We start from the raw sequence: 20914 nt of genomic DNA, 5'->3' as shown, positions 1-20914 counted from the left end.
GCAGACAGATCTCTGTGAGTTCAAGGCCAGCCTGGTCTACAAAGTGAGCACCTATTTCAAAGATAGATAGATAGATAGATAGATAGATAGATAGATAGATAAAGATAGGTAGGTAGATAGATAGATAGATAGATAGATAGATAGATAGATAGATAGATAGATAAAGATAGGTAGATAGATGAGAGAGAGAGAGAGAGAGAGAGAGAGAGAGAGAGAGAGAGAGAGAGAGAGGAGAGATACGAGGAGAGTTGACTATAGATACCTGTGGGCCCTGCTGGCTCTGCCTCAACCTCTGGTTTTTCTTCCACGTTGTATTTCTGGTCAGCACATCCTCATGACTCCTTGATTGTCAGGGTGTACCTGCTACCCCTTATTCTGCTAAGAGAACCCATTTTGGGACCCCTTAATGCTGTCCTATCCTGCTCTGCCCTGCCCCTCGTGGCTGTGTGACCCTGGATACCCATCTAACCCTCTCTGTGGCTTTCTCCCCTTGTGTGTCAGATGGGGACAACCGCAGGCCGGGTTCTCAAAGGCCGTAAAGCAGGCAGGCCTGCTTCCCTCTCCTGCTGACTACCAGGACTGGGTAATTGTTGCCTCTGAAGTTGGCTGAATCACTTCTGCCGGCGTTCCAGCCTTGTTCCAGGCTGCAGAACGGGAGCGCTTTCTGGATCTGTTAAAAATAAACGTGTGTGCGGCACTCTGCTGTTTACTAAGAACCGTGCCTCTCCTCCTCTGAGAACGGAGCGCAACTGTTGCTCTCATCCTGGATCCAGGAAAGGGACTCAACTTGCTGCAGCCAGGCTCCTGCCTTTCTTGTGAGCACTGGGAGGGCCTGGAGCCTCACTGCCCCAGGGGACCCCAGGCTGTGGCTAAGCTAAGCACACCCCCACCTCAGAGCCTGTGACTCTTGTCCTGGCTTGTGCAGAACAATGTGCCTACTACCCCTGGACCTTCTGCCTCTCAGCTTCCAGGGCAAGGCAGGGACTGTCTGGAAATCTCACCTGTGTGCAGGACTGAGGTCCCCTTTCCTCTGTGGGACAGAGCTCAGCGCAGGATAGGCCTTGCTGCCAGAGGCTCAGGCTGAGCTACTGTGTTTCTGAGAAAGCAGGAGGGGAAGGAGGGGGAGAAGGAAGGAGGGAAGGACTCACAGCTCGTTTGGAGGGACCTGAAATCGCAGAGGTGGGTGGCTTCAGATGCAAGCAGGAGGCAAAGTAGGATTTGGGGGTGGGGGAGGCAGCCGTGCATGTCCGTCCAACTGCTTCTCATTATTAAACAGGACAGGACTGAGCAACGGGAAGATGGACTCTTCAGACTGGTGGTCAAACGGTGCAGAGGCTCTGTGGTAAGAATGGAGAAGACTGGGGCCACATGGCCCGAGAGGCAAGAGGAAGCCCTGGCTTTGAGAGCTTTGGAGAGAGAGGAACAGGAGTGTCCCTCACCCTCCTTTTCCCTAAGGACTGTCCCCACAGCCATGCCCCTCACTGAGTGCCCACCTGTCCATTCACCTCCCTTCCTGCCTGCCCTGTGCCATCTTCCCCAGTGACACCCCACACCAATCTGTACCCCATCTCCACACCCACTCCTTCTGTAGCAGCCGTGGCGCCAGCTGGAGCCCGTGGGGAAACGGGAGAAAAAGTGGGAACAGCAGGCCTTGGAGAGAGTGTCTAAACATGGACTATTTGGGGACTGTCTTTTATTTTTAGTTTGAAATTTGTCCACCCTCCAGTATTGTAAAAACAGGAGCCGGGAGCCCACCACTCACCGTCACCCTCAGACCTCAGTTGGATCACGTGGAGAGGGCATGGTACCTGGCTGCCTGGGCAGCAGTCATTGGGGCCTGGCTGAAGGAGTCCTTAGGACCTATGGCTGCAGAGTAGCTGCTCCAACAGGCGTCAGAGAGTTGTGGGAAGACATCAGCCATTCTGCTTTGACTCTCCTGATGATGTCCTGTGTCATTAGGGCCAATTAAGGGAGGATGGGAGCAAAGTGTTTGCCCCAGGGCACTGGCTGGTGGGAGGGCCACCAGGACAATTGAATTCCCCACCAGACAAATGTGATTAGGAGAAGCCTGGTCCAACCCCACTGGACAGGCATAAATACCCCGGTGGGGCTGGTGTGTTCATCCCAGCCATGCAAGCTCACCTCACCCACCAGCACTGCTGGAGCAGCCTCCCCAGCCCCAGTGTTCGTGAGGCAGCTTCCATGTATAGTACTGCTGTGGCCATCTTCCTGGTCATCCTGGTGGCTGCCCTGCAGAGCTCAGAGCCTCCAGAGAGCTCCTTCCCCTACCACATCCCTCTGGACCCCGAGGGGATCCTGGAGCTCTCATGGAACATAAGCTATGTCCAGGAGATCATCCACTTCCAGCTGCAGGTGCAAGGGCTGAGGGCTGGGGTTCTCTTTGGGATGTCAGATCGAGGTGAGATGGAGAACGCTGATTTGATCATGCTCTGGACTGATGGGAACAGATCCTACTTTGCGGTGAGTCCTCTCCCACCTTGCTAGCCTGCCTGCATGCCCATACCCCCCAGCTGACAGACTTCATACAGCCATGCCCCACAATCAACAAAGGGAAGTTGCCTACTGCTTCTGTGTTTGAGGTCAATGGTCTGAATTGAGCCTGTGCACCCCCGTCAGCATCATAGGCACACTCATTAGACGATGAAATGGTTAGCAGATTCTTCCTGCAGTACCTGACTGCACTTCCAAATAACGCATGCAGCAATCCCAAGAAGGGTAAGCACATATGGAGGACCCACATGCCAGGCGGCACCCCCTGCTATGTGAGTACAGACCCTCCGTATCCACCAGTTTTACAAGTAACAATTCCATGCCACATTGCCAGTACACGCACACCTGTTGTGGGCCAGGTGGTGGCATGTGGCTTATTTTAGCAGGCAGAATGCACCCCCGCCTGGGACACAACACACACAAGCCTTCTGTGCTATACTCGACAGTGGCAGAAGTAGACACAGATACACCACAACTCAGGTGTAAGACAACTCCACCTTCACCCTCACCCTCACCACACAAGCTGAACCTAGGCCAAGAGGATGCAACTGGTTCCTTCTTCTCAAAATCTACCTCAATGTCTGCCTGCAAGGGTGGCTAAGGAGGTCTCCTATATACCGGGGCAGGCTTCACGGACCCCAAGAAGCTACAGGAGTCAGCAGAGTGGGGAGACCCCCTACAGACATCTTCTGGGGCCCTGCTGCCCCTTCCTCTGCAGAGGGGACTGACCATCATGGCCTCTTTAGGGGGATGGAATCTAACTCTCTACACCCACAGGGAAAGGATGGTCATAGATTTTCCTTATCAATGCAGGACATACCTTCTTCATACCAGGCTGACCTCAACTGTGTGTTAATCCTCCTGCCTCAGCTTCCTCAGTGTTGGGGTTACAGGTGTGAACCACTACACCTGATTAGGGGATGCCTTCTTGACCTGAGCAGGGCAGCCATGGTACCTGTTTCATAGTGAGGCCAGTCATTTGCTCAGAATTGTCAGGCAGGGTGACAGAGCAGGGTTGGCTGCAGTGTCTCTGCAGTCACAACCCTGTCTGAGACAGAAGAGCCTTGCTGGGCCCCAGAGGGACCCTCCTTTGCCCATCCCAGGCAGCTTCTCCATGCTGCAGCTCCCACAGCCATGGAGGGTCTGGTGTTTCACTTCTCTACCCTGCCAGGTCCATTTGCACAACGAATTCCTGTGAACACAAATGTCCGAAGTGGGGCTCCTTGGGCAGCAGCATGCTCAGGAGCACACTCTAGATTCCCAGCTGCCTGTCTGGTCCCACTGCTGCAAGTCAGCAGGGTCCCCAGCAGGAGCTTCCCCACACTGCTGCTGTCCTCAGGGGAAATCTTCGCCAACTCCTTGCCTTCGCTTTCCTTCAGATGTGATGGCAGCCTGGAGGTAGGACTAAATAGAAACAGCCCAGACAATCCTCACAGTAGAGGCACGCGGTGTTCGTGAACCTAGAAGGAGGGCCCCACACTGGATGCCCTCCTACAGCCCGCCTCCCTTGCACTGGCCTGGAGCCCTGCAGGGGAAGGCAGAGAAACTGGACCAGTGATCAAGGTGCAAGGAAATATCCTGGGGAAATACTTACTCCAGCTTCCAGTGTGGCTAGGGTAGCCTGCCCAGCCCAGGCCTCAGTTTACTCTCTCCAAGCAAGGCTGGTGTTAAAGTGAAGTAAGAGATTCCTAGGGTACAGTATTTAAGGCACCTTTTGCTCTCAGTGTTGTGCAAGTGTGGGGTTGGCGCCTGGGAGTGAGTGCCACCTTAAATGCTGACCTGCCTCTTTCCACTCTGGGTTCATCGTCATCAGCCTGGGTTCAAGGCTCTAGTCTCAAATTTCTAACCCTGGGGTGCACTCCTGTCAGAAGCCTTGGCCACCTTAACAGTGCAGTACAGTTCTTCACGTCTCACGAGAATCAGTATGCCTGACTGTCCCTGAGGTTCCCAGGCACCTGGCTCATGTGTGACAGGTTGGAAGGATGCTGGATTGGGCTGCAGCTTCAGGCAGGATGGGTGACAGAAGGTGATATGGGTGCCAGGAAACTCGGGTCAAGGGTGGACTGATCACCTTGCAAACACACACCACCACTGAAAAAGAATGGGACAGATAAGATCCAACAGGAGTCAGATTCACCCACTGGGTGTTGCCGTGGAGCTGGTGACTCACTAGGGGTAGTGGATGTGATCTCTGCTGAAGAAGAGCAACTATACTCTGCCATGCATGTGCTCCTTCCTGCTCAGACCCTGAGCCTGTCTCTGCAGGATGCCTGGAGTGATCAGAAGGGGCAGATCCATCTGGATGCCCAGCAGGATTACCAGCTGCTCCAGGTGCAGAGGACTTCAGATGGCCTATCCCTGCTCTTCAAGAGACCCTTTGTCACCTGTGACCCCAAGGATTACCTCATTGAGGTAGGCTGTCCGGTCCAGGAGCACAGTTTGCCTGAACTGTCCCTGCATCCTACAGTGTCTGACCAAGGGCCCTCTCTCCCTGGGAAGCCTGAGGTGGGGCCCACACAGAGGGAGAGAGAGTCCACTCAGCACGTGGAAGCTGTCTTGAGAGGCAGTCCAGCAAGTAGCACGAAGTCTCCAATGAAGCAGCTCCCTGTGGACATGTAGTCAATGTTCTTCCGGATGTGAGTGTTGTTCGGGAACCCTCTTGCTCCGGGGTGTATTTCTATCTTGCTCCCATCACTGTGTCAGGTAGAACTCTGTACAGAGCCCAGCATACCTGGCTTTCTACCCCAAGCTCAAGGCCGGTCCCTTTCTCCCTTAAACCTCAGTCTGCTGTCTATAAGGCTGGGAGCTACTGGATTCCCAACATGGAAGGCCTGATTGTGTACTTCATGGCTGCAACATAGCTCCAAACCCGGGCTTCTCAGCTGCTCCACAGTTAGGAAAAGGCTTGACCCTGGCATTCTTATTATCTTAGTTAATCTTTCCTGTCCATACTGGCAGGGGTCGGCAGTTTCTATCTCTGCTGTAATTTGTGGTTGTGGCTGAGAGACAGAGTGGAGATGCTGGTGCCATGTAGTAAGAGACTTACTACTCACAGTGCTAGGGAGGGGCCACCACAGCATGTGGGAAGTACCAGGGTCAGTCACTAGGTAGAAGCAAGGGCAGAACCCTGACAATGGGCTCGACTGGGCAAAGGCTAGGAGGGGCCTAGGAAGCACCAGTCTGGATAACTCTGACTCTTCTGAGCTGCAGGGGTGATCTCTGCTTGCCAGGCCTGGCCTTGAAGCAATTTAGGGCAGGGAGAGATGCTAGCTTGGAGTAGAGGGTTGAGCAAAGCCTGGTGATTTGGGCTCCCCTGGGCTACAGGACTTGGAAGGCAGTTTACACCCATTCTAAGGCTGGATCTCAGGGATGAGGTAAGTAACTCTGGTCATTTGACCTGTGATTGATTAATGGACATCAAACAGACAAATCCAGAATCCAAGAAAACAGATGAGGAATTGAGGCCAGGGAGCAGACAGACTAACCCAGGAGCTCTTGGCACAGAGACTAGAGCAAGGCCATTGGAAATGGGTCATCTGAGTCCCCACCCTCCTGTAGGCAAGGCAAGAGCAGTCAGAGGACCTTCGAGAATATGCCATAGGGCAGGTTGTTTGCATGTTTTGGGGTCAAAGACTTCTGCATAGAACTTGCAAGGTGTCCTCCTCAAGATCAGTCTGTGGAGCTCCTACCAACCAGAGCACACCAGCTGCCTACCATGAGTGTACATCCATCAGTATCCAGAAAGAGGCTGCAGGAATTTCCAGCAACATATCCACCCAAAGCCACCAGTCTCCATCCATAGCAACTGAGCCAGCTCCATCTCTGTGGTCTGGCTGGGCCCTCCAGCATGGCAATGTCCTACAGAGCTTTACATGTCCAGCTCCTGGAGGTTGAGGGAAACGGTGTCACACAATACATTACCAAACTCAGGGCTCCTCAGACTGGTTTCTTCACTCCCTAAGTGGTCACAACCCCTCTGGTGTAAACCAATCAGAAGAAGTACCACTTCCCTGCCCCCTCCCCCCACTGTGACCCTGGGGTTCATTCATAGAGGAAGCAAGTGTCCCACCCTGCCTCACAGCAGGGCCCAGTGGTTGGATGATAAATGGATGCTAAGCAAATGCAAAGTGTGTGTGAGAAAGACAAAAGGGTATTTGACTGGGTGGAGACAGGATTCCAGAAGCAACCTGGGGCCAGGCAGAGCTTCAAAGTCTTCTCACTTGCCAAGCTGACAGACAGTGAGGAGCTTTGCCTGGGTAGGAGTGGATGGGCAGGAGCATGGTTCCCTTCACTCACCACTGAATCCATCTATGCTGGCTGAGTGTGCAACAGACTGGTTCTGTCTGGGCTACAGGATGACACTGTCCACCTAGTGTATGGGATCCTGGAGCAGCCATTCCAGTCTCTGGAGGCCATCAACACCTCAAGCCTGAATACAGGCCTGCAGCGCGTACAGCTTCTCAAGGCTGAGGTCCCCACTCCAGCCATGCCTGCGGATGTGCAAACCATAGAGATCCGAGCCCCTGACATCCTCATCCCCGACAATGAGACCACATACTGGTGCTATGTCTTTGTGCTGCCCCCAGACTTCTCTGAACGCCGCCGCCACATCGTCAAGGTACACGAGGGTCCAGCTGCTCTGCTTTCCACCAGGGCCAAGAGCTACTGTGGTCCTCCTAGTGTTTGAGTCTGACGTACTGGCCTGACTGCCTTAGAAGCAGCTCAGACATACTGGTCCTCTGTGACCCTGTCACTGTCTGCCTCAGGGCCTGGACCAAAGCAATAATTTTTTATTTCTGCAATTGCCCTTGAGGCCAGAACTGCTGTCAGTTTTTCAGGCAACCTCTCCTCACGTAAAAGTAGCTCAACTCAATTGCTCCAAAGTTGCAACTAGGGACTTCATCACAGTGGTACCCAGAACCAGATACTGTCCCTATTCTAGAAGAGGAAGAATAACCCATCAAGGTCATGTGAGTACCCAGGGTCACACAACCAAGAGTAGCCTGGTTGTGCAGCTGTGCTTAAGGCCCCAGGCTCTAACTTGGAGGCCATCTTGCTTCCCAATGGATCTTGCTTCCCGGGGGCCCAGAGTCACCCCAGACACACAAGGACAGCTGCCTCCCTAGTTCCATCTTATCAGGATATAGTCTATGTGGGTCCCCACTCTCTTCCCCAGAGCTCTTCATGGGTTCCAGTACCTCCTGACTCTGGATTGACAATCCTCAATACCTATGGCTGCCTTACTTACCCTTCTCATTTATATTTATAGCTGAGCAGATGAGGACCAGCTGGTCCAGCAGAATGGGAGGGTTAGTCAGGTCCTGGGCTCCCAGCTCAGGGTGTCTGTTCCTCTGCAGTATGAGGCCATTGTCACTGAGGGCAATGAGGCCCTGGTGCACCACATGGAGGTCTTCCAATGTGCAGCTGAGTTTGAGAGCATCCCTCAGTACAACGGATCCTGTGACTCTAAAATGAAGCCTGACCGACTCAACTACTGTCGCCACGTGTTGGCCGCATGGGCCCTGGGTGCCAAGGTATGTGCATATTGCTCTATGCTTGTTCTGGTTTGCTTCCTGTTGGGATAAGGGGAGGAAAGGATTTACTTGGCTTACATTTCCAGGTCACAGTCCATCCCTGACAGAAGTCAAGGCAGGAACTCAAGGCAGGCCTGACCGATATTCTATACATCCCCTCTAACCAAGGAACTCATAGCCAAGGAAGTACAGCAGGAACCCTGGAGGATGCCGTTTACTAGTTGGTTTGCAGGCCAATTTATACTCAGCTTTCTTACACAGTCCAGGGAATGGCGCTGCCCAGAGTGGGCTTGGCCTTCTATATCAGTTAAAAAGAAAAACAAACCTCATAGATGAGCTCACAAGCTCGACCTCCTAATATCAAGTAAGAATCAAGACAAACTTCATAGATATGCCCACAGGCTAATCTGATGCAGGTAATCCCACAGCTGATATTCTCTCAGGATGATTCTAGGCCTTGTCAATTTGACAGTTTAAAGTTACTTAGGACACTGCCACACCATCCCCAGACCTCCTTTGGCATCCTCAGGATTCTAACTGCCTGCACCCATCTCTGCAAAACCACATCTTAAAAGGACCTGAAAGAGAGAGACAGAAAGGGGGTGCACCAGGCCATCAGCAGAGTGTAGGCTCCAAACAGCCCCAGTCGCCTCCACGATGCTTAAGCTTCACTGTTCTTTGGGGCCACAAAGGCTCCTTCTAGCCTTCTGTGAAAATGCACATGAGCACGAATGTACACCTCTCACAGGTACTAACATCACTGCAGAGATCTGGGTTCTGTGCACAGCATGATCCTGTGGCTGCCCGAGGCAGGGCAAGTTGTCTACAGACTATGCCCAAGAGTCTCATCAAACCCCTTCCCTGCCCCAGGCCAGAGGAGGTGAGGGCAGGACGGGAGGGTCTGGGAGGGAGCTCAGCCCAGGCTCAGTGCCCTCCTGATAGGACCGTCTGTGTGTGACAGCAAAGGAGAGCAGTCTTCTAATCCAGCCACTTGCTGATATTACTAATTTCTGCTCAAGCTCCAGAAGCTGGGCTTGTTTGTCCCAGGCTCCCCCAAAGACCTCTGTCTTGTACTTCCATTCCACACAGGCATTTTACTACCCAGAGGAAGCTGGTGTTGCTGTTGGGGGCCTGGGGTCTTCCCGGTATCTCCGACTGGAAGTTCACTACCACAATCCACGGAACATACAAGGTAGGTGTTGAGAGCACCTCTTCCGAACCTGCTCCATCTTCTCAGAGACGCTTGGGTGCAGCTTGTCCAGGCAGAAAGTAAACAAGGCACATGTGCGCCAGAGACAACATGAGAGCTTTGTTCTCGTCTGCTTTACTGTAATCAGCAGCCTACGGAATCCTCGGTTCTGGGTTCTGGTGGACCCCTCGAAACCAGTGCTCTAACTGATTAGTGATGTCTGCCATAGACCCTGGGGGCAGGGCTTAGTGCTGTACTGTTGAGAACCCGAGCACTCAGTGAAGACAGAGCTTCACAAATTCCATGGAATGGGCAGAATGTCAAGTCCACCTCCTCCCAGGGTGGCAGAGCAGACCTTAGATCCTAAAGACCAGGACCCTGCCTGTGGCCAATCCAGCCAGGCACTGACTGCTCTGGACCAGGTTCTTTCCCCAGTTCATGTCATATTTTTAGACAACCCAAGGTGTCCAGTTAGTTTAGAAATGCCCAGGGCAGGACCACACCTGCCCACCTGTTTCTATCCTGCCTGCATAGAGCTGGAGAAAAGCAGGAGGTGGCCTGTTGGGCCTGAGAATACTGTGTTAGGCAAGAGAATCTCAAGGTGAACAAGACAGATCCATGCTGCAAGGAGCTTCTAGAAGACAGACAAGGTGTGTGTGTGTGTGTGTGTGTGTGTGTGTGTGTGTGTGTGTGTGTGGTGATGTGACTGGAATTTTGGTAACATTTAGTAAAGATCTCGCATGCATAGCACATTCCCAGGTAAGGACAAGGGAAGTCATCCTTATGGCTAGATCACCACATGCCTGAAGGTGAGCAACTTGAGTGGGTCATTAAGGGGATTGACAAAGGGCATCACATCAGAAACTAAACATTTCTTTGCTCTTGTACCTCATTTTCCATAAAATGTACCCCATTTCCCTTCCCTTTCTCCCCCTCCACCTTTCTCTTCCTCTCTCTTTCCTTTTGAACAACACTTATCTTCATCTATGTGAATGAGGAGCAGAAGGGACCTGATAGATACAGACAGTGGCCGGAAAGAAACTGGAACGGCTCCTGCACCCAGCTCCCAGCCGGGTGTGAACACTGGTTGTGCAAATTCAATGACACAAGTGACTTTCCCTCTGGCTGTATAAGCAATGCCTCTGCCGCCACAGGAATTATCTACAGCATGCAGGGAAGGCGAGAGGCAGCTGGGGCCTGAGCACCATAGGGGATTTATTGCTCATTTAAGACCTGAGAGCAAATGGATTTTTGAAAACTCCTTAGGCATCAGGGAAGTCTGTCTTCCCTGATTGTCTGCATGTATTTATGGATCTTTTGACAAATATAAGGGTGCTCCTGTCAGTTGGTGAATTTTGAGACAGGCTGCTTTTCTATTAATATCAAAATCCACGATTATCTCATTATTTAATCCCCATCTAAATTTTAACCAATTGCTGCTTCTTTTTATTATTTGCCTCTGATGTCACCAGCCCAGAGACACAGGGGCTGTTTGAGTTTGGATGTTGTTGGGGTGAGGTGGGGGAGGTGTTGGAAACGGCACAGAAGGAGGTACTCTCAGATTCGATGAGCAGAAGATGACCAGGGCCCACTAGCAACATCCTGCATCCCAGCCAGCCTGTCCTGGGTTTGGGGCCCAGTTTGGATGTTTTCCAGACTTGGTTTTAGGCAGCGTCTTCCACACGGCCTTCAGCTTCAGTTTCTCCATCGTAAATGGGAACAATGGTCCTTACCAGGACAAACTCCCAGAGAGGTGACAGGTGACCTGAGAGCGGCTTCTGGCTCCACTCTCTCTTGCTCTCTTCAATCAGAAAGGGTGACCAAGCACACTGTTCCCTAAGGGGTGCCTCAGGGGCTGCTGCTTACTACATGCCTCCTCCCCAGGCCGGCATGACTCCTCAGGCATCCGCCTATACTACACGGGCAGTCTCCGGAAATTCAATGCAGGCATCATGGAGCTGGGCCTAGTGTACACGCCTGTGATGGCCATCCCCCCTCAGGAGACTGCATTTGTCTTGACTGGCTACTGCACAGACAAGTGTACCATGATGGTGAGTGGACTGGTCCTCTGCTTCCTGCGCTGACCAGGGGAGGGCAACATGAGGGCTCCGGACCCCTGACCTGGAATCAAGGTTGTCTGAGGCCCTGCATCCCCCTCTGCAGCAAGAACTGGGCCATGCCTATGCACCCACACTTCCATGTGCCACTTTTAATTTTTATTTATGTGTGTGGTTATATGCCGTGTGTGTGTGCGTGTGCGTGTGCGTGTGCGTGTGCGTGTGCGTGTGCGTGTGTGTGTGTGTGTGTGTGTGTATGTGTGTGTTCCTCCGGAGGCCAGAAGAGAGCATTGAATCCCCTGGAGCTGGAGTTAGGTGGTTGTAAGCCTCCAGACCAGAGCATTGGGAACCCAAGTCCTCTGGAGGAACAGCAAGCTTTCTTCCCAGCTAAGCCACCTCTCCAGTAACCCCATAAACACATTTTATCTGCTTTTGTTATGGGACTATCAAAGCTTCCAAATAGACTCACCTTTTACAGGCTGCCCAACCCCCATCATACCATGCATGCTTTACCACCTAGCAGGGACAAGGGGAGGCAGTAAAGTGTCGGTGTCCCTGAGGCTGTACAGGCCCTGGGTGAAGCTGCAGGGTAAATCAGATGGGGCCTTGGCTTCCGCAGTCAGTAGGTAGCAATTCCTAGCCATGCCGGGATCTGATCCTCAGCTGGGATGCTGTCTTGTCTGGGCTCACCTCTCACCTAGCAGTAATCTGCAATGGATCTGGTGTGAGCCATGTCCAGCCATGGAGATCTAGAGGAGCCACAGGTCTCAGTAAGGGTAGTGACAGGCACCCGTGGGGATCTCACAGAACCCCTCTAGACTGTCTGTCTGTGATGCCTTCCCACTCATACAGTTGTGGTATTCCCCCACGGTTGAAGAGGCGGGCAAGTGCACAGACTAGAGCTCTTCCTTGTCCGTAGCCTCTGTTCACGTCTGCCAACATCTGCTCTTGCCCCTTGTAAGGATCTCTGGCTGGCTGCCATGGGCCTTACTTCTGGAGCTCCTCTGCTGTCACAGATGTGACTTCTCTGTTGGCTGCTGCTTCTTACAGTGACCTGTTGGGGAAGTGAAGACAGGCCTGGATCACAGACAGGAAGACCCAGGTCTGCCAAGAGAGGACACAGATCCCAAAGCTGCATCACAGAACCAGACTGCTTTGTCACAGAGCTCATAGTGAATTTCCATTCCCAGCATACTCGCGGGATGACACCTGTTCTTGGGTCCTCCCTACCCAAGCACCTGGTCTTTCAAGTACTAACTAGGCCCAGTGTTCTCAGGCTGAGATGCTGGACACATTGGTTCTTATATGCAATCAAAGACTTTAGCCTGTGGCCAGGATGAGAAATCAACCTCCCTCCCTAGTCAAAACAGACAGGTCAGAAAAGTGATTGCTGGCTTCTGAAACCTGTGTCCACATTCCCACACACACACCTGCATCCCTGGCTCCTTAGCAATGGTCCCTGGCTCAGCATGTATGCTGTCACAGATGTAGTCATGAAGGCCCCTGGTTTTCATTGCAAGAGGAATCAAGATACCCACAATGTGAAGAGCAAGACAGAGGGTTCAGTTCTGGGTGTCAGCATCAAAGGCACGGAGGACCATGGCAGGGCAGCAGGGTGGCGGAAAGTCACCACGTACAATGTGTCTGAGAAAACTTAGTATCTAAAGATGTGAACACAGATTAGGAAAACTTCTGCTCTCTGGAAGACTTCCTCATGCGTTAATGAGGAAGGGAGGCTTCCCACAAGGACTGGCTATCTTTTCCCCTCTGGCTTAGTGGTCAGCATCATTGCTATCGACCGGGGTCATGTGATCTCAGAATATAGCCTCTTGTTATGCGCAGGGCACCCCAAGGCCTGCTGGGGCCCCTGAACATGATGAGAACTGCAGAACGTCATTGACAGGGAACCCCCAGAGAAGGGGGTCCTGTCCTGCCAACAGGGAACGGGCCTCTGCTGGCTGAGGAGAAAGAGAACTCAGTCCTCAGGCACCCCAAAGAGACCAAAGGACAAGGGTGCCATCCACCCTGAATGCATTCAGGTCTGGCTGCTAGCTGGGGCTTGCTGCTTCAAAGTCTTGGGCTTCTGGCCACAGTACACTCTTAAACAAGCTACTCTCTGGCAGTTTTATGATAGAGATCAGAGAGAATCATCTAGAAAAAAACAAATGTTCTGGTAAGCCAAGGGATGCTGCCTCAGCTCTGGGTCTGACTCTGCCCCCCCCCCCCCGCCAGGCTCTGCCGCCCTCTGGAATCCACATCTTCGCCTCACAGCTCCACACACACCTGACTGGCAGGAAGGTGGTCACTGTGCTCGCTCGGAATGGCCAAGAGAGGAAGGTTGTGAACAGAGACAACCACTACAGCCCCCACTTCCAGGTGGGGACCTGCCTGTCACCAGCCTCCTGGGCCTTCTGCTTCCCAGGGTTGTCCTCTAACCTTTGGTGAACCCTGGCCCAAGCTTCTGGGTGTCAACAATGTCTTGGTGACAACTCGATTGATCTTAAGTGTTGACTGGAGTCCACACTTAGTCCTGACTCCTTGGAGAGACTGGGGCAGAATTGCTAACTCGGGGTAGCTGAACCAGGGCTCACAGCTCTCTTCCATCTCCTCTCTTCCCCACTCCAGGAGATCAGAATGCTGAAGAAGATTGTGTCTGTCTTCCCGGTGAGTGTCCAGCAGGGACAGATGGGCTGGGGCAGGAGATACTTGGGGGACACTGTGCCCAAAAGAGAGACAGAGGAAGAAGTAGGGCAGGAGAGAGTCCCAAGACAGGCATAACAGGCCTGGGTGAGGTCCATGTGGACTTCATGGTACAGAGGGGACATTGCCTTTTAGCTTCAGCTGAATTACAGTCCCACCTTGAGAATGCTGGAGAGAGATGGGGGTGCCAAGATGCAGTCCTTGCCCATGCAAAGCTGGAGCTCTGACATGGCTGCCAGGCCACTGATAGATATAAGCCCCAGGGATACAGATTGTGAACCTCATTGGGGAGGGTTCTGGGCTTCTCGTGGGAGATCACACATCACAGTGACTGGGCCACCATGAGATTGAGCCTGAGCACATCTGTAAGTCCTGAGTGGGCAGATGCTAATGTGTCTGCCACCTCACTCTTCAGGGGGACGTACTCATCACTTCTTGCACATACAACACGGAAGACAGGAAGCTGGCCACAGTGGTAAGTCTCACTGGCTTTTCCAGCCCCCCACCTGGAAAAGCGAATGGCCCAGAGTCTGGGTAAAGCTTTCTAATCACTCCTGTGGTTGAGTGTGGGCTGCCAGAGACAGGACTGATCCTTTCGCACTCCCCAAATGGACTGGACACTCTCAGGCTAGGCCTCTGGACCACCTCTAGCAATTCTCCTCCCCTGGATCCTCAGTGCTTATTATCCAAGCAGCATGCTGGGCCCTACACTGGCCCCACTGAGTCAGACACGGAGGTGACACTGTCAATACGGTCTCATCTAAGAGTCACTACAATGGGTTCTCATTGGCATCCACGTGCTCAATGTCTCTGTGGCATGGGAAGGATCCAGGAAGTACTGTGGAACTCAAAATCCACCTGGGGAGGCAGGCCACATCTGCTATAGGAGAAGCAAAGTGGCAGGGTCACAGAAACTTTACGAGAGCCAGGACATCAGCCAGAAATGACAGGAGGAATATGAGGTCAGGGGAAGAGCCAGAGAGAGATGGGAAAGAGCTCTGCACAGGGACATGTGGCAGAAGCCCCAGAAGATAAGGGTTCTCAGGATGGGGAGATGTTCAGCTGTGACAGGGTGGAGATGTGGGCAGTGCCAGGCAGGTGGGTACGGCAGGTGGGTATGGCAGGTGGGTATGGCAGGTGGGTACGGCAGGTGGGTACGGCAGGTGGGTACGGCAGGTGGGTACGGCAGGTGGGTACGGCAGGTGGGTACAGCAGGTGGGTACGGAAGGTGGGTACAGCTGGCCAGTTCAGAGAAGTGACATGAGTCTTATTGTGGCTGGACTGTGGATAGTCCAGGGAGGAGGAGCACTTGTGGGAGCTATTTTCGAGGTGAGGTGTGCAGGAAATGTCTCATCCATCTGGGACCCAATGGGCAGGGAAAGGGATTCTTTCCACAGTTGTCTAGGGTCACAACTATTCCAAGCCATTAATCCCACTTACAATTTAAAAAAAAAATTATTTAACTTTATTTTATGTGCATTGGTCTGAAGGTTTCAGATCCCCTGAACTGGAGTTACAGGTAGTTGTGGCTGTCATGTGGGTGCTGAGAATTGAACCCAGGTCCTCTGGAAGAGCAGCCAAAGCTCTTAACCACTGAGCCATCTCTCCATCCCTTCCCACTGATCCTTGAGCACCCAATAATTAACACATCAAGTGTGGCATTCAGAATGGGCCAGACCTGGGGCTGCATCCCACCCTGGCACCTCTGCACCCCAGGAACTCCCAGCGATACTGTAACACTATCTTCTGCACACTGTACCAAGGCGTCAGCCAAGGTCCAGGGTCCCCCTTCTGTTTCACGTGTGTTCTTTAAATAGCTTTATGGTAAGATGAGTCACACACCACGCAGCTCAAGTGTGTGAAGTATGCAGCTCGTTGCCTGGAAGTACATTCACAGATCCATGCACACAGTCAACCCACAGCTGTCACCTCCAGGTCCCCTTGCTCAGCAAACACAGATCCATTTGCTCTAGATGTTTCTATTCTGGACATTTCTCATCACTGGATTTGCATGATATGCAGCCTTCTGTGACGGGATTGTTTTCCATACATTCAATCCATCTTCGTTTCATGCCAGTCTCCAAGGCCAGCATTTACCCTGAACTTTCATAGGCATCATCTTCTTCCTGCAGGTGCATCTGCTACGGGTGGGGGCGGGGAGGTGCTTGCCAGTCATTGGTGGAAGAGAGGCCCCAGGCCTGCTCTGCCAGAGGCATTTCTGCCAGGGCTGTATTCCTGTCTTGCCAGCTTCTTGGCTGAGAACTAGTGCCTCGCTTGTCTCAGGATGCTCATGGCCACGGCCTAGCAAGCACCTAAGATCTCAGGTGCTAGGACTTCAGGTTCAAGTCCCAAAGACAAGGGACCTCCTTGGCTATTTAGGCCTCATGACTTCTGAGGGTGGCTCCATCTGGGATCCGAGGGAATAGGAGCTCCCAGCAGGCAGGCAGGAGCTTCCCAGCTGTGACAACCTTTGGATCCAGAGAGATGGTGGCCTTTGAAATGCAGCTTCCATCCCAAAGTGAGAGAGGAGGGGAAAGCAGCCTGCTCCAACATCCAGCCCTGTTCTCATTCTTGAGGTGGCAGAGCTAGGTGGGAGAGGGCAGATTGTGGGGGAGTCTCATGCCCACTGAGGGCTATGAAAGTTGGAAAATGAGGACTGGGGAAAAGTAAACACACAGGAAGACCCACATAGGAAACAGGGGCCAGTCCAACTTCTTTGGTGAACTTTCTTCTCCCACACCTCTAGAGAGCTACCCCGGGCTCCCTCCACTCAAGGAGAGGCCAGCTGAGCTCTGCACCCTCCCTGTGGTCTGTCATGGAGTAGGGAAGGCCTTTCTCCCTTCAACAGTTCTGGCCAAATAAAACCTCCCTTCCCACATCATGTTCACAAAGAGCCAGGATCCTGGAGGGAGGCTGAGACAGCCTTGGGCTGGGCTCTCTGCCTGGTTCCTGACCCTACTGTGGAGTTCTCTCTCCCCCCCTCAGGGCCAGTTCACTATATCTACGAGCAGCAAGTAAGTGGTGGGGGTGTCACCCACTCCGTCCCTCCTATGTTGTGGAGGACTGGAGACTGGTCCAGGTACTAGCACCTCTGAAGTACCAATGACTAGTGGCCAGAGAGGTTTGCAATGTGAAGGGAAGTCAGCTCTCACTGGAGACCACAAGCATTTGTTCCCTGGTCCCTAAGACTCGGTTTCTGTGACCCATAAAGCAAGAACAGCGAAGCTCTGTTTCTTAGTTTCTGTTTTCTTATCACCCACCGGCTGATGCTTATTTACTGGGTCTCTGTCTTTCCCGCCACTAGCAGATGCCATGAGAGGGTGACCTCCCTCCTGGCTCCATTCTGGGTGGGGGTTTCGGATGCCACATTGCTGCAAGCAGATGAATGCACTGGGGGACAAGTAGCCAAGAGAAAGCTGCAGGCAGACTGCCGCGGAGCGTGATGCGCTGAGGGCTGACGGGATCTTCTCTCACCTCCAGGGGGGCTTTGGAATCTTGGAGGAGATGTGTGTCAACTATGTGCACTACTACCCCCAGACAGAGCTGGAGCTCTGTAAGAGTGCCGTGAATGATGGCTACCTACAGAAATACTTCCGCCAGGTGAACAGGTGAAAGGCTGCTTCTTGCTTTCTGTCCTTGGGAACCCAGCAGGGATAGTCTCTGCACCCTGCCCCATGCCCTCTCCTCTTAGGAGGCTGGGTGGTCAATCATGAAGAATTCAAGCTAAGTTCTCGGAGCAAAGTCAGCACGCATACCATCAGACCTATGTGTCCTTGGGGGTGCCTCTGGCAGGCATCGCTAATCAGGCTCCTGGCTTACAAGCTATCCCCAGAACAGCCATTATCAACAATCAAAGGTGACATAAGCGATGGAGGCAGGGCCAGGACAGCTTCTTAGGCAGTGGATAAAGGAGGCAAGGCTGGGGAGGAGGTGACCCAAGGACAGCAGCTGGGAGCTGTGCGGGGTCTCCCTCCCTCTGCTAGATCTTTAAACTGAGTGACTGTCTTTCCTCCTAGTTTCAACAATGAGGAGGTCTGCACCTGTCCTCAGGCCTCTGTCCCCAAGCAGTTCACCTCTGTGCCCTGGAACTCTTACAACCGCGACATGCTCAAGGCTCTGTATCGCTTTGCCCCCATCTCCATGCATTGCAACAAGACCTCAGCGGTCAGCTTCCAGGTACGACAGTGGACTGTGAGTGGTGGGTCACAGCAGGCATGCAGCACTTGCCATCCCCTATCCAGTTCCCAGCAAGTCCCACTGCTGCCTGAACCTCCAGTCCCAGGTCCGCCCAGATCCTGAGGAGGAACCCCAGGGGGGTTGAGGAGGGCACCCTGAACCACGGACAAGAAGCAGTCACATGAGATGGGGAAAATAACCAGATAGTGACAGAGACAGACAGACGGATGGCAAGGGGACAGGCCAGCAATACTGCCAGGAAGGCCTGGGCACAGTGCAACAGGGGATGATGAATGGTGTGTGAGAGTGTGCCAGCATTCTCCCCAGGGCATAAAAATAGAGCTATGGCCAAAGTGTGTGTGCGGGGGAAGAACCCAGCATTCTGTGACAACAGCACCACAGCCCTACAGCTCAGCCTCTCCCTCCTTATCTGAGTCCCGCCGGGATTCAAAGGCACCTAATTTATTTCCCAGCAGAGCCAGGCAGCAGCAGTGCCATCCCAGAGCGCTGGTCAGCAGACCCAGCCTACTGCATTAGGCAGGGGAGGCAGACACTGCAGGGGGGGTTGAACAGTCCTTCCTGGCGGCATTTGGGTGCTGGATTAATTGCTAACCCGAACACCCATACCACAGGGGAGGCTTGCTCACCCCAGAGCAGTTTGGGACAGTGCTGGATGTGGCTAGATCTAGGCTTTTGTAAAAGCCTTGTTGGAGGACAGTGGCTAACACTGCAACCTGCCTCCAAGGATTCTCATCCTTTCCTCGGGGTATACAATTGAGTGAAGGGGCAGGCATGGAGATGGAGGAGCTTGGAAGGCTCCAGGTTCTTGACTAAAGAACACAATAACTTGAAAAAGGACATGGATCCTCGGCGGTAACCCTCAAAGGGTGACTTGGAGGAGGTGGGGAGTGTTCAGCTTGGGAAAAATGAATTTAAGGACAAGAACCCAATCAGCAAGACAGCACCCTGATTTGCCCCTCCAGCCTCAGTTTACCTCCTGGTCCTTTCCTTACAGGGTGAGTGGAATCTGCAGCCTCTGCCTGAAATAACATCCACGCTGAAAGAACCCACCCCAAACTGCCCTGCCCAACAGGCTCTGAGCCACACTAACCCCACCATGGTCAGCATCAATTGGGGCAGAGGCTGAGTAGGGACCTTTTCTTCAGCCCCTCCTCATGATGTTTCCGTGGGCTCACACCAGCTCTGTGAACCCCCTTTTGAAGACCCCCCTTCATAGAATAGTGCTGTTCACCTAGAAGAAAGGAGCGTGTCACCCTGGAGCCACCTGCATGACTGACACCATCCCATGAGGTCCAATTGGACAGAACAGACCTGGACACACTGCTGCCTCCATGTGAGGACAACTTGCTACAGGGGTCCAGATTCAGCACTGCAGGACCTACCTTGCCTCCAGAACAGCCTTGCCAGGCTGGGTACAGACTCCCCAAGCCTCTCAATCCCCACCCTGTTGGTCCTCCAATGGTGACTTGTGCTGGTGTTTGCCATGACAGTACTGCTTCAACATCTCTTTGCAGAGTGGCTCATGTTTCCCAGTGGGTGGCTTCTCTGTGACAAGACAGGACAAGGCGTTTAGCTAGTTAAAGACTCTCCAGGGGAACTCGCTTCATGGCAGAGTAAATAGATGTTTTCACCCACCTAGAGGGAACCCCCCAGCAAGTAGTTCCATCACAGAGAGCCAAGATGGCTAGAACCAGGCTCTGTGAGGGAATGGAATGGTTAGAACCAGTTGCTTCTCCTGCTGGTGACAGATCAGGCTCTGGGATAGGTGGGTGAAAGCTTGGCTTAGCCCTTTAATGAAGGAGTGACTAGGGCAAGCCACTTAGCTGTCTGACCCTCGGTCTTCTTAGACAAGATGAGACTCACCCTCACCTAGCACTAACTGTGGACCCATAGGCAGGGCTGATGCTCCTGCTCCTCTGCTGAGCCTTTCTGGGCCCTACGGTGTCACACACATTGCCCTGTGTGAGTGAGGCCAGCTTCTATAATTCTAGTCACCTCTACCCTCCCTGAGTCCTTCTCTCCCTCATTTCCTGTTTAAGGGCCAGCTCAGCTCTTTGATGGCTTTGGAAGGAAGAAGGAGACTGGACTCTTTTCAGCTATTTCAGCAAAATGCAGGCCAGGCTCCTCAGGGAGGGGGGTGATGGATGAGCTTTGTGTCCCCCACTACCATGGACATCAGCTAAGCGCTGCCTCCCCTTCAGCGAGGCACTGCATTACTGGGGAGCGAAGGTGCCTGGGCTCTCGGGGCGTTGTGTAGTATGAATCATGGTTCCAGGCACCCATAAGTCATGGGCGTAATCGGTGTGAAATGCCAGGTCTGACAGCCCAGAGCAACGCTCAGCCCTCCGTCATCTTTACAGCCTGAGCTGGGGGAGGCAGCTCGTCTCCATAGCTGCGCCTTCCCTCTGTGGCTGCCTGCCTGAGTAGCCCAGAGCCAGAGAATGCAAGACTCGTGGAGCTCTGAGGAGCCTGACCTTCAACACAGTCACTTTACTCCTAGTGGTGTACCAACTTACAGACAGGGAAACTGAGGCTCATGGGGACTACAAGAGGATCTGCCCGCAGCCCATGTGACTTGTCCAGACCCACAGTCCCTTGCTTCCCCTCTAGGCAGTCATGATCTTTCTCCAGGGAAGCCATCTGCACCCTGCCTGGCTTCTGTCACAACAGGCCTCACCAGGGTGACCAGGGTGTTGTTACAACTGCCAGTTGGGGCACATGAGGTC

At 53.1% G+C, this 20914-nt stretch overlaps 1 protein-coding gene across 1 annotated transcript; it reads left to right on the top strand.

Annotated features, from left to right (window-relative positions):
* The first annotated feature begins 2127 nt into the window (after positions 1-2127).
* Dbh (dopamine beta-hydroxylase) lies at positions 2128-19691 on the top strand. Its single transcript, XM_036185730.1, has 12 exons — positions 2128-2481; positions 4777-4923; positions 6866-7129; positions 7869-8045; positions 9135-9237; positions 11119-11285; positions 13524-13667; positions 13917-13955; positions 14407-14466; positions 17472-17599; positions 18008-18167; positions 19183-19691. Exons 1-12 carry the CDS (start codon positions 2131-2133, stop codon positions 19312-19314), a joined length of 1872 nt encoding a protein of 623 aa, XP_036041623.1. The 5' UTR covers positions 2128-2130; the 3' UTR covers positions 19315-19691.
* Positions 19692-20914: the final 1223 nt, after the last annotated feature.

Source organism: Onychomys torridus, chromosome 4 (assembly GCF_903995425.1).
Source record: "Onychomys torridus chromosome 4, mOncTor1.1, whole genome shotgun sequence".
NCBI lineage: Eukaryota > Metazoa > Chordata > Mammalia > Rodentia > Cricetidae > Onychomys > Onychomys torridus.
Note: the sequence above shows the minus strand (reverse complement) of the source record. Positions and strands in the feature narration are given on the sequence as shown.